We start from the raw sequence: 12,460 nt of genomic DNA, 5'->3' as shown, positions 1-12,460 counted from the left end.
TTTTCCTTTCTTTTCTTTTTTTTTTTTTTTTTTTCTTTTTTTAAAACGGTTTTATTTTAAATGCACAGAAATGGTCAGTATCTTCCATATTTGAGGAATGTGTTTTGGGCGTTAGGTTTTCTTTTTGGTATGGGTTAAAGTAAATGATTGTCCTAATGGTTCATGAGTTGGACCCTTCTGTAGCCTGAAGAGTTTGGGCACTCCAGGCTTTAGCCTGCTGGGTCTTGGTTTTCCATTCCCCCAGGGAGATGGCAAGATCAAACTCTCTCTCCATTGAGCACTTGCTGGTTGGTGGATGGAAAGTAATGACATTTCCTTCCTCAAGAGAAGATCAAGAGATGCTATTTTAAAGGAAATGGCACCTGAGGGTGAAGGACTCAATGAAAAATATCCTACAACCCCTTCCTTTGCGCGTATGTGGCCTAACAATTTTCAATTGCTATCTATGGTTAATAAAGTGAGTAAGAGAAAGCACATACTGGAGTTTCCACTGTTTAAAAAAACTGAAAATCAAACAAAAACTGAAGCTTGAACGAGGAAAACATTGGATGAAAATAGGTTTTATACCACACAAACGCACACACTCAAACACATACACACACACACACACAGAATACTATGCATACGTGGACACACACGAGTAAGAATGTATATTTGTATGGTAGATTCTTGGAAATAGACATTCTTAGCAAATATGGATGACAGATCAATTGTAATTTATTTTCTTTTAACACTGTATCATCATAAAGAAAACTGGTATAAATGAAAAAAATCTATTTCAAATATCTACATCTAAAATTTTAGGCAGTGAAAAAGCACTTTGTTGACAAGGAGTGTGGAATGATGAATGTTAATTGTCAGAAACTGCTGAATGCCTTTTTTTTTAGTTGCCACAAACAAATTCACATATCAGAACGAACAATACTGCTAAATATTCCTGTTTGTTTTTTTTTTCTTTTTCTTTTTTTTCTTTTTTTGTTAAAACGCACTGGGGAAAAGAAAAACAAAAAACTGGAAATTCATACATCTTTCAAAATTTGAAATTGAAGCAATATTTAGAACCATAGATGAAGAAACACTGTGGCATTGGTGTAATATACACAATGCACTTGTTTTTTTTATCTGTAATGTACATCAAATACTTTACAACAATGCATTAACAAAAGGCAAGAAACATCTTGCTGTACAGAGGAAACCCCAAATGCAACTTGAAGCCTAGAGTCACAATGAATGAGGATATTAAACAAAGTGTGAGAAGCTGTTCCCCATAAAGTATGTACGCTGCTCAGTTACTTGTGCTTAACTCTTGACCCACACCCACTGTCATAATCTCCCTCCTTCTTTCAGCCACATTCAATACACAGCAACAAACTTAAGACTCTACTGGCCAACACTAAAGTTGTCCTACACTGTAAAATATATATATAGTATATATATTTCTTTCTAATTACTCCAAGGTTTAGCTTTCATTTCTTTTAGCCTTCTAAAAAAATCTCTTAATTTTTTCCACACTGGTTATCTGGGCCTTCCTATGGAACAGGCTTTAACAAACTAAATTTGCAGGAAAAAAATGTCTTGTGGTATGCATGCACATGCACAGTTCCTGGAGCTTTTCTATCTGCCCAAGTCTCAAACCCAGGAGTCGGGAGAGGCTGGATAGTGGCTTGTTTCATAGTTAAGTTCACTATAGGGACGAGCAGCTGAATAGAAGTCGACGTAGTTGCCAGTTGACTTTAGTCCCAGGTGCATGTTGTATTCACTTGCAGGTGGACGATGATGCACTTGGTCCTCAAAGAAGGACTCATCATAGTTTCTGGTTGAATTCTGAAACGGCTGATATGGTTCGTAATCTTTTCTGCTGGGCTCCTGTGGAACTGGCTGTGTTGAAACCTGAAAGACAGCAACATCCGCACCTCTTAGATACAATTTTCTGTGGGCAGGAGGGAAGAAAGAGTGAATCTCATTCTATGTTCACCGTGCTGGAAATGGAAACTTGGTCATTACTTAACCAGTGCCCGAAGTAGCACTTAGAAGTGAATTAATTCCACAGCTCTGCCTTGTCATTATATTCTTTACACTTTCATTTATTATTTCATTTTACTGCTGCTAACAGATGCTGGTTTATTTCAAATGTAGTTAAAATCTGGTTCTGAGCAGTGCTGCTCACAGTAACTTTTAGTAAACATCATCTGTATACAGCTTTCTGACTACTTTGCAGCTATACAGTGCAAATACTGGTGGTAAAAATTCACTTCAGAAGAATCTGAATGGACAGTGTACACACTCCAATATGCTTAACATTTGCAACTTCCTTTGCCACAGATGAGACTGGGTGACACCGTTAAGAACTAAGTATAGCCTTCAGGGCACTGACATGAGAACATTTCAGACTAAGTCCCCTGAAATGTATTCTGCTACTGTTAAGTTGAAACAATTTCTTACCACTGCCTTGACACTTCATGCTGACAGTCTTGAGTTGCTACATTCCAGTAAGTTGCCTTGAGCTTGAAATATTAATGATATACAGAAAAAAGACTCGGGTGGACCCCTAATCTAAGTTTGCCATTAAGTTTTTTTTTTTTTGACAGCCCTAGTGAATCTCTGTTTTGATATTTGGGACTTAGTAGAAATCTGAAAATTATAATCATTTGTCAAGTATCTTAGTGGAACACTATCTTTCACTCTGCCATCTCCATGAAGATTGGGCAGGCTTTGTGACTGCAAAATGACATGGTCTTTCAATACTCAAATGCTGTCTTTTCCAGCAAGCCAGTGTCAGTATCAGAAGACTTTTTGCCAAACCTGCAGACTATGCATGAGGTTGCCATGTTCCTTGAAGAAGATGGGCACAATTGCATTGCCCAAACTGTTGGCTACTCTTTCAAAATGTCTGTATGGGACTCTATGAGTAACTTGCAAAAGACAGTCAGCGTTCACTACCTTTAACAGCCCTGCAAGTGACCTTACAGCACGGGTCACAAGATCAAAATGGCAAAAGGGAGCATAACAACTCTATTTTCTATTTCTAGCACCACTTATGTCTAATGCCACATGTTCAAACACAGGTGTCTCAATTTGGACAAAAGAGAAAAATTACATACTGAGCAACCTGTTCATAAGCCAGAAGACACAGCCAGTCATATTTTTGAGTAGAAAGAAGACCAAATTAGTATTCTGGGGTCCTTTATAAATAGAAACTTTATTTATGATAAGTCAATCATAAACCTGACATTTCTTTGAGAAAACAAGTGGAAAAAGGTGGAAAAGTGGTGTTTTCCTTTTACTCTCACTCTAAAAATCAAATTATTTATGACTGCAGCCTGAGTGCATCAGCTGTTAGAATACCTCATACTCCTCCTTTCCCTAAACACTGTGTTAATTAGAAGGACTTTTCTCTTTAAAGACAATAAAAGCAGAAATATCTTGAAGCAGTGCACACAAATATGGTACACCACATGAAATACTGGCTAAATAAAGAGTAAAACCAATACAAGGAACATAGGGGCACAACATCAGAAACCTGCCTTAAGTTTGTGGATTCAAATTGAAATAACATTCATTGAAACTGAAATTTCAGGTAATCTAGTAGAAATTTTCAGGATTTTTTTAATCAGTTTCACCAAATATTCTTTTATTACTCATCATTTGGGTAGTATAGTCAGGCTGTGGTTGGACTTCATCTTTAAGGTCTTTTCCAATTAAGTGTTTCTATGTAAAGTGTAATTCTGTGTTTCTATGTAAAGTGCTTTTCCTAAGTGTTTTTGGCCTCCTACCTCTATTTGAAGAATGATGAACAATGCATAGGGAAGCTGTGAGAATATTCAGGAACTGTGATAATTAATTATAAGATACAGTTGTGTAATGGAGCTACACATATATACAGACAATGCATATGTACCTGTAGGAGATATAAGGGTACCAGGCCAGGCTTGTCCAGTATACATGTTGCTGATAAAATGCCTTAGCCTGTGAGCCAAACAGTGCCAGAAGTAGCTTTCAATTTTATGTTGGATAAACTCAAGCAATGAGATGTGAATGCACTTCACCAAGTTTACTGGCACAGGACATCACCAGGTATTTGACAAAGCAGAAGTGCCCATTATGTTAGCTTGGCCCTTGCAGTGTGCATCACACATCCAGAACTTTAAAGGCATGTAGGTCACAAGCCTCTCTTGATTTCATTATGAGTGAAAGGCCTAGATTCTTTAAATAATTCTTGTGCATCTGCTGTCATAACCTGTTGGACATTTTTGAAACTTGGGCTGAAATTATGCATTAGCATTAAGGATATAACTTGCCTTAGGCCAGTGGAATTGCCAGCATTTGGTCAAGCATATGACTCATTTATTATAACCTAGATTTTTTAATTCTTGTGATATTTTTCATAGTTTCTATACAAAATGTTACACTGGCATCTTGCAATCTAGAACAGCAATATATTAGCTTCCTTACTTACCTGGTTATGTTTGATATCTTCAGCAGGTGCACCGTAAGAATTTCTGTACAAAGTTGAGATTCCAGTGTTCTGAGCTGGAGAGAGAGAAACAAAGGAAAAGCAGTTTTACCAGCTGTGGCCTCAAAATAAATTCTTAAGGCTTCATTTAATACTTACATAGTGCTCATTTCCCTTACACAAAAATCTTTAAAAGCATCAGCAGTATTCTATTTTCTTTCTCTCTCACTAAACAGTATTAATCTTTGCTCTGGGGTACATATATGTACATGGTAAGCACATTAATGGTAACAGGCACTGTATCATTTACCATCACACATAAATCAACAAAATATTTTCATATACAGCTAACATTCAGTAATGTATTGCAGGTTATATGTGGGATTTTGTATAACACATATTGCTGTAAATATTGGGATTAAGAAACATCTAACTCATTTCACTTCAGTTGAACGTTACTGATCCTGGATTACTTATCCAACAATGCTACTGTTATATTGTGAAATTATTCATGGGAAGACTGATTAAATACAACTGATAAAATGAGTTACGCAAAAAATAAGCAGTTAAACCAAAGATATTCTGGCCAAGATGGTCTCAAGTCCATGAACTTCAGTAATTTTCTTCTCTAATACCTTACTACTAAAATGCATGGACAAAACTGAGCTACGAGTTTGAAATCAGAAGGGATTCTGAAGACAAGGATGACATTGTATTGTTTTGCAAAGATTATTGAGTACCTGCCTAAAGAAATACATTCAAAACCAAGGATTTTTCTGCAAGGCTTTAACCTTCCCCGATCACCTTAATTTGAGTATCTATCTGAAGCTCAGCTTGCTGATAGAAATGTACGCATTTCTCATGTCTGAAATAATCTGATGGAAGGATGTCATGTAGATGTGGTGCACACTGTGCTTGCTGGATATGTGTTATTAACTTTCCAGATACTAGAACCAATGACTTGGTAACTGTCACTGTGACTCTCACTGTAAAAGCATATGCCCAAAAAATAAAACTTGAATAAAAATTTAAATTTTAAAAAAAATTTAAAACTTGAATAGCAGTGAATCAGAGCATCAGTGGAACTGAAACAAGCTGCCCATTCAGCTTCTCTCAGGTCTCTGTGCAACTGTATGAAACCTGAGATGGTTTTAGTACCTTCACAACTCAAAACTTGGAGGGCAGTACTGAAGGGCAGAGATGAAAGCTGGCGGTAGGATCCATGCTGGTCACATCACCAGGAAGAATCACAGTTACTGAAGAAGTAACCACTTTTTCTTCCTTTGGAAACCTGCTAGCATGGATCCCAGCACAGTAAACTGCCTCTGTCATTCTTCCCCAGTCACTCTACCCACTATAGAGAAAGGAAGGAATGGCATGGTCAGTAGTCAAAGCTGACTGTGAAGTGCCCATTCCGATCTCCACATCTGCTACAGGCACCATGCCGAAGGTAAAGCTTTTGACAGAGCTTGGTGCACTATTCCACTTTACTGATCACAGGTGGTGTTCTTAAAGATCTCCAGGATGATCTTGAAATGGGATGAAGACTGGACCTATATGGTGGGGTGATGATCTTCACCAGCTGGAAAAAAAAATCAGCCCCCTCCCCGTTTTTTTCACTGTTAGCTAGTTCTTAGTTCTTGATGTGCTGGATGCAGTTACTAAGACAGTGCATAGTCCCATGTAGGAAATGGAGCAGAGATGAACAACACGGAAGTGATGATGTGCTGGACTTTCATAAATGGGGAAGAACTTCTTGTAACGTTTCTTTTTTTTTATGTATATAAATCTAAAGATAAGCAGGATTGAAGATCCATACATGCAAATTTTTAGACAGGAATGACTGAAAGTACAATACTATTCATAATTATTTGTCCAGAGTAAAGAGCAGTATAAGATGCAAATCTGAGGGTTTTACGGAGAACCTGAAGAAGGATAGCAGACTGGACACATGCTAATTCATAGAGCATTCCCATAAACAATCAGAGAGACTTTTAGGAGGGCCACAGCCTTTCCATCTTTTTATCAACTAAAAGAGCACAAGGAACCCATGTGCCCCTAATAGCCATAATTATTAAAAAAACAGAAGCAGTTCATAGTAGATGCATAGCTCTCAACCACAGTACTGTGAAATTTGTTGTATGCCACAGGCCAGATTGAAGACTTGCAGTCTCCCAGATCACAGATTCCATGATGGAAGAAATGGATAGCCTCTGCATAATGGAAGGTCTGCATTGCTGATTTCACTGCAGTCAAATGCAAGCAAACTGTGGTATTCTTTTCTTAAAGTGATTAAAAGGAGTATAATGACACATCAAATGCTTTGAAATGAATGCCAAGTTCACAAACAAGAAATCTTGGCTTAGTCTAGCTGTGAGGATGAGATAACTCCGTCTCTGTCTTGGAGGAAATGTAAGCCAAGAAATATAGCTGCCAGTAATGCATGCAGCCCCACTCCAGTACCTGCTTCGGAACATGCAGGCAGCATTCCTGGGAACTCCATTCCTGCTGTGCCATACTTCAGTGAGCAGCTGACTCTTGCTGTTCAAAAGCAGGGGGTGAATATAAAAGAAAGAAGGGAGAGGATGAGCCAGATGAAAGGAAAAATATTTGGGTGGCTAGTATCTGATGTTACATGTGTCATCATAGTAAAATGATCCTGGAGAAAGAGAGTTAATCAAATAATTCCCTTTTTAAAACATGGCAAAGGAAAGAGGTTCAAAGAGCAGGAGACAGAGGTTTTCCATCAAACACGTTTCCTTACAGAATGGTGAGAATTGTCACTGCAGATAAACCGATTCCAGAATTGATGAGTGTGTGTGTCTGTATTTTATGCAGTATCTAAACAACAGCATGAGATAGTATTGAGAAGGTACTTTTTACTGGGCAAAATAGTGACAGTTCTGAAGTGAATACTATGATACGCCTGCAGTAGTTTGTGGTTGTGCTGTATAAAGAAAATTAGAGAAAAATACCTTACTTTATTATTTTCCCCAGTTTTCAAGGTGATATTGATTAAAAAAAATAATAATACAAGTTTCCCTCAGCCACCTTCTCTAAAGCTTCCAGCAGCTCTGAGAATTATGTCACTCACTGGTTTATGTGACAAAGTTATCATTGATTGAAGCCCTCCCCACGTATCTCAGTCACTTGATTTGTGGCTTAACATTCAATCTCCAGCTCCTAAGAGTACCCATTCAGAACACATTTACAGGCACTTTGAAATAATAAGGTGCTAACCTTTTGCACTCACAAACACAGACAGACACAAGAAAGGAAAGATCAATGGGGAGGCAGTCATCCTCAACTGGTACTGCTTAACCCGCTCTTCCTACTATGAACAGGACTCTGTTTTCTAAAATTTAATTCAAGACAGTGAAGGAAAATGATTCTGTGCCTCACAAATATCACTTAACAGAGATCACTGCCTGTCATTACTACCGCCACCTGCATTTATGGTGAAAGGGCATGTCAAAAGATTACAGTTTTATTGTGGTTTCTTAAAGTAATAATGAGTTCAAGTCACCTGAGTATCTCTAGCTATTTTAACAGCTGGGGGTTCTGTTCAGAATGTGCAAGTCAGTTCAAATAAGAAAAGTACAGATGAAAGATTACTGACAAGCAACATAATAAATTAATCAGAAGGTATTTCTGCTGGTGGAAGTGAAGATGTAGGGTGCAGATTGTAATGCACATACTGGTTCAGTAAGGATACCAACAAAGTCCCATAACAGTATACAGTAGGCTTATCTTCTCTGTTCTGAAGGAGAACACCAAGGCATAAATAACGTTACCACATTCATTTACAGCTCCTTTTAAAAAAAAAAAAAAAAGAATAGAATAGTTTTTGTCTTAAAAATATACTTTAGGTGATAAAATTTTATTATTGGTTATTATTTTCTACAGAAAAGAGAAGATGGACTGTAAATATACACGGCATCATAAACCTCTGAAGTGAGGAGGGCAATAGAAACTTTGATATTGTTCCCCTATTTTTTAGCTGTTCTTGTGAAATCAATGTAAGTTATCATTTTCAGCCAAATTGTTTACTTCATAGATTCTCCATTTTTTCCCAGAGGTTTCCTAACAGCTCTCCACAATGGCAGGAATCCAGCATTTCTACCTCAAAAATCCATCACAAAACCTTCATTTCAGTCTTAGCCAAGAGGTCATAAAATTTTTGAACTATAAACTCAGAAGAGCTTTGAAGAAGAGCATGGAGACAGGTGTAGATAAATTGGGACTACTGCTATTGCATTCCACATTCTGTAAATCTATAAGTCAAAGAAAGCTTTGTGCAATATATCAGCTTGGCACAAAACACAAGAGCAGTTCAGTATATGTATACGCCAGGTGGAACTTGAAAAAACATTTATCTAAGTCCCATAGGCTCTGTGCAGGTATTAACTGCAATGCATTATTTGATGCACACAATGAAATATAGGAATTGAAATGAATTTGCTATGCAAACTTACAAAAGACCACAGAAGTAAGGCCAAAATGTCTCACAATTAAAGTCAGAAGTTTCATATTGTTCTTTAATGAAATGTTTATTATTTGATCAGCTACAGATATGTTACACACATTTCACATCAAACGTTGACAATACAACTCCTGTCATTTTCTGTTCTTAAAATGATGTTTAATTTGAGCTCTGACCAAATGAGCAGTGATCTGGTGACCTGAAAGACACAGAAAGTGATTTATTAATTTCATATTCATTTATACAATGGCTATAAGATTTTAAAACATTATAAAGCTTATCAGTTTGATTGTTTCTGATTTTTCTCACTGAGCTCAATAGTTGGAAAAATTACCAATAGATGAGCATGATGCTGAGAGTCTCGAGTGCTCTTATTAAGAACCTCTCCAAAAGATCAATAAGATCATACAAAATACAAACAGATGTGAAAAGAAAACAGAAAAGAAAACAGCAAAAATCACAGTGGAGCAAAGGTTGCTGGGAAAGCACAAACCTCATGTTCCTAAAACTGCACAGACATAGCAAGGACATAAGGGAGAACAAAGACACTACAGTAAACAGTAAAATAATAAGAGATGGGGAAAAAGACGTTTTTTTGAAGTGGGGAGAGAGAAATGAAAGAATAAGTAATGAACTGCAAGGAAGCACAGGAACAGTGCAAGGAAGTTAAGGAAGTTTTTCCACAAGTGTCATGGTTCTATGTTTTTGTTTTTTGTCTTGTTGTTTTTTTTTTATGTTTTCAGTATTCCACATCAAAACATCATGTAGTGTACGGGGCATTAAAGTGTCACTGCCCCAATCCCAGCTACCTATCCCTGTACATTACAGCAGTCACGGGATCTGACCCTTCCGGGTGGGGGGGGGGGCGCTCTCTTGCTGCCTGGCAGTGGGTGCTGGAGGGTGCTTTCCTAGCCGTTCCAAGCCTACAGCACCCGATATTCCCAGGAGGTCTCCCATCCAAGTACTAACCAGGCCCGACCCTGCTTAGCTTCCGAGATCGGAAGAGATCGGGCATTGCCAGGGTGGGATCATTTTTGAGAACTTTCAAATATAATCTGGTTGTCTGAATTTGCAGACACAGGTAGGGTGAAATACTAATGTTTCTGCAGTTCTTATTCAGATTCCTTCTTCATGAAAGTGCTGAAAAAAAAAAATTAAGTGCTGTCCTTTATAATCACACAAGTAATGGCCACTGAAGTGTTTTAAAGAATCCTCTCATATGACTATGAAACACCCAAAATGTTATAGATACTTTAGATACATTACCTTGATTGAATTTTCTTTAGTTTCATTGGTATCCTGTAGAGATGATTCAGGACATTCGATTCTGTGGTTTCCATATGCTCTTCAGTGTCATTCCTCTTCTTCAGACTTCACTTTCTTGCTAATTCTGCATTACATTTTCACCCAAACTCGAACACTGGCCTTTAGGTTGTGATTGCACAATGGTGTATAGCAGAATAGATGCTGTGTGATTCGTGTCATGTGCTGAAAGTGGACGCTAGCATGGATGGCTTGAAATCTAATCAGCACATTTCTGCTGTCCCTGTGAGCTTAAGAACCCAAACCAACCCATTCTGGCATTCTCTGAGCAAGACCTTTGCAGAGGGAACGGGAAAAGGCAAGAGGCATTCAAAAAATGCAGAATGACTCCTCAGTGTAAACTTTTACAAGGTACCATTTGGTGGAGAGGACACTATGAGGCTTAGCACAGTATAAATATAACATAATACCCAACAGAGGTTATATAAGCCTGTGTAAGGGTGATAGAGATCGACACATATTTTGCAGAGAACTAAAGAAGAGGTGCAATTCTAGCCAAAGTAGTCAATGTTTCTTAATTACTGAAATGCTAACAGGTGAATGAGCTCACAAAGGGAGAAAGGCCTTCAGTGAAACCTGCAAAAGATGATAATACATATGCCAAGAAAATTGTTAAATTTAAATCAGCCTAGTTGAGAAAGTAACAAGAATAGTCTTTCCAATCTGCTAGGGAATTTCCTAGCTATGACTGACATATAAAAACAACTAACTTGTCCCACAGAGCCATTCCCTGCAAAAGACAGGCATCAGTGACCACCACACATGCTCACCATAGTCATGCTCACAGAAAAAGCACCAGTTAATACAAGGTGGATTTACCCACTTTCTTCAGAAAACAGAACAAAATTAAAAAGAAATATACAAATGTTCTTAGAGACTTTTTTGTTGAAGAATCACGGTCTTTGCAAATCATTTTCACAGAGCTTTGAATTCACTGAGATCAAGCACTTTTTCTGTTTTATTCTTCAACGTTGCTAAACTTTGGCACAAACCAGAGCAAGTCAATTCTTCAGCCAAGCCTATGAAATCGGCCATCTATCATCACTGATTTTCACATGTGCTATGTAAGCATAATCTCACCTGTCATGGTGTCTTTCCTAGAAGTGTGTTCTCCCTTACTTCCATGATAAGTGGCGTTTGTTCCAGTTGATTCATAGTCTGTTTTCCTTTCTTTTAGGCTGATCATTTCCCGAGGTGAGGCTGGGGCACTTGCTGGATCATAAAAATGGATTTAGTTTTTCTTACCACATCATCACTGAATGTACTGTTTAACTCTAGAGTAAACATCACAGTAAAGCATATATTTGCTAGTAGACTACTGTTCAGCTGTTTGAATAAACACTAGAGGAGGGGAATCAACTCTTTGAAAGGGTTGATAACTGCAGCACAAGGGGAAATGGTTTTAAGTAGAGGAAGGATTTAGGTTGGATGTTAGGGGGAAGTTCTTTACAGAGAGTGGTGAGGTGCTGGAACAGGCTGCCCAGAGAGGTTGTGGATGCCCGATCCCTGGAGGTGTTCAAGGCCAGATTGGATGCGAACCTGGGCAGCCTGGTCTAATATTAAATGGGGAGATTGGTGGCCCTGCACGTGGCAGGGGGGTTGGAGATTAATGATCCTTGAAGTCCCTTCCAACCCTGGCCATTCTGTGGTTCTGTGATTATGAAAGAAAAACTGTTGTTATTTCAAATTCAGGACTATCGATTCCAAACATCATTTTCTCTTTTCACTTACACTCAACATCTAAGATGATCATTACGAATAACTACAAAAACAGCAATAATAATAATAATAATAAACAAATTTCCCATAGCATTTCAATTTCTTTAATGTGTCAACACTTCCCAGTGTAGCTACTTCTCTTTTTTTTTTTTATATGGTCAATTCTTTTCTGTTTAAAAGACCCCTTAACTTTCAACTGAGTAGAAAAATCCTTATAAAAGGAGATAAAGTGGTTTCTTTCCTTCCTTCTCTGTTGAAAATAAACAAGCCTTGAAATAATTCTGGGGGGAAAAGAAGAAAATAAAGCTGTTTTTTCATAGAATACATCATAATACAACACTTAAAAGTAATTTAAATAATTTCTCTGCCATTAACTAAGTACAAACAGTTGGCATTAAAACAAAATTTCTTTCATCATGTGCTGTGAAACTCTTCAAGTATTGAGAGGCTGAGACAGCTGAAAGAAAGAGGTTGGGGAACAA

The 12,460-nt window shown here is 37.7% G+C and overlaps 1 protein-coding gene and 1 pseudogene across 6 annotated transcripts in view; both read right to left on the bottom strand.

Moving 5' to 3' along the window:
- CTNND2 (catenin delta 2) overlaps window positions 1–12,460 on the bottom strand; it is a 612,391-nt gene continuing 599,931 nt past the window's right edge. For all 6 annotated transcript variants that reach the window (XM_052703881.1, XM_052703884.1, XM_052703886.1 and 3 more), the window contains 3 exons: window positions 11,340–11,471; window positions 4,457–4,530; window positions 1–1,890 (listed from right to left, as the gene is read on the bottom strand). In XM_052703881.1, coding sequence (XP_052559841.1) covers window positions 1,630–1,890; window positions 4,457–4,530; window positions 11,340–11,471 — 467 coding nt within the window. In that variant the 3' untranslated portion in view covers window positions 1–1,629. The remainder of the gene's footprint in view (window positions 1,891–4,456; window positions 4,531–11,339; window positions 11,472–12,460) is intronic.
- LOC128091649 (uncharacterized) lies at window positions 9,857–9,975 on the bottom strand (annotated as a pseudogene).

Source organism: Tympanuchus pallidicinctus, unplaced genomic scaffold (genome assembly GCF_026119805.1).
Source record: "Tympanuchus pallidicinctus isolate F22 unplaced genomic scaffold, pur_lepc_1.0 scaffold5, whole genome shotgun sequence".
NCBI lineage: Eukaryota > Metazoa > Chordata > Aves > Galliformes > Phasianidae > Tympanuchus > Tympanuchus pallidicinctus.
This window is presented reverse-complemented; position numbering and strand designations above follow the sequence as displayed.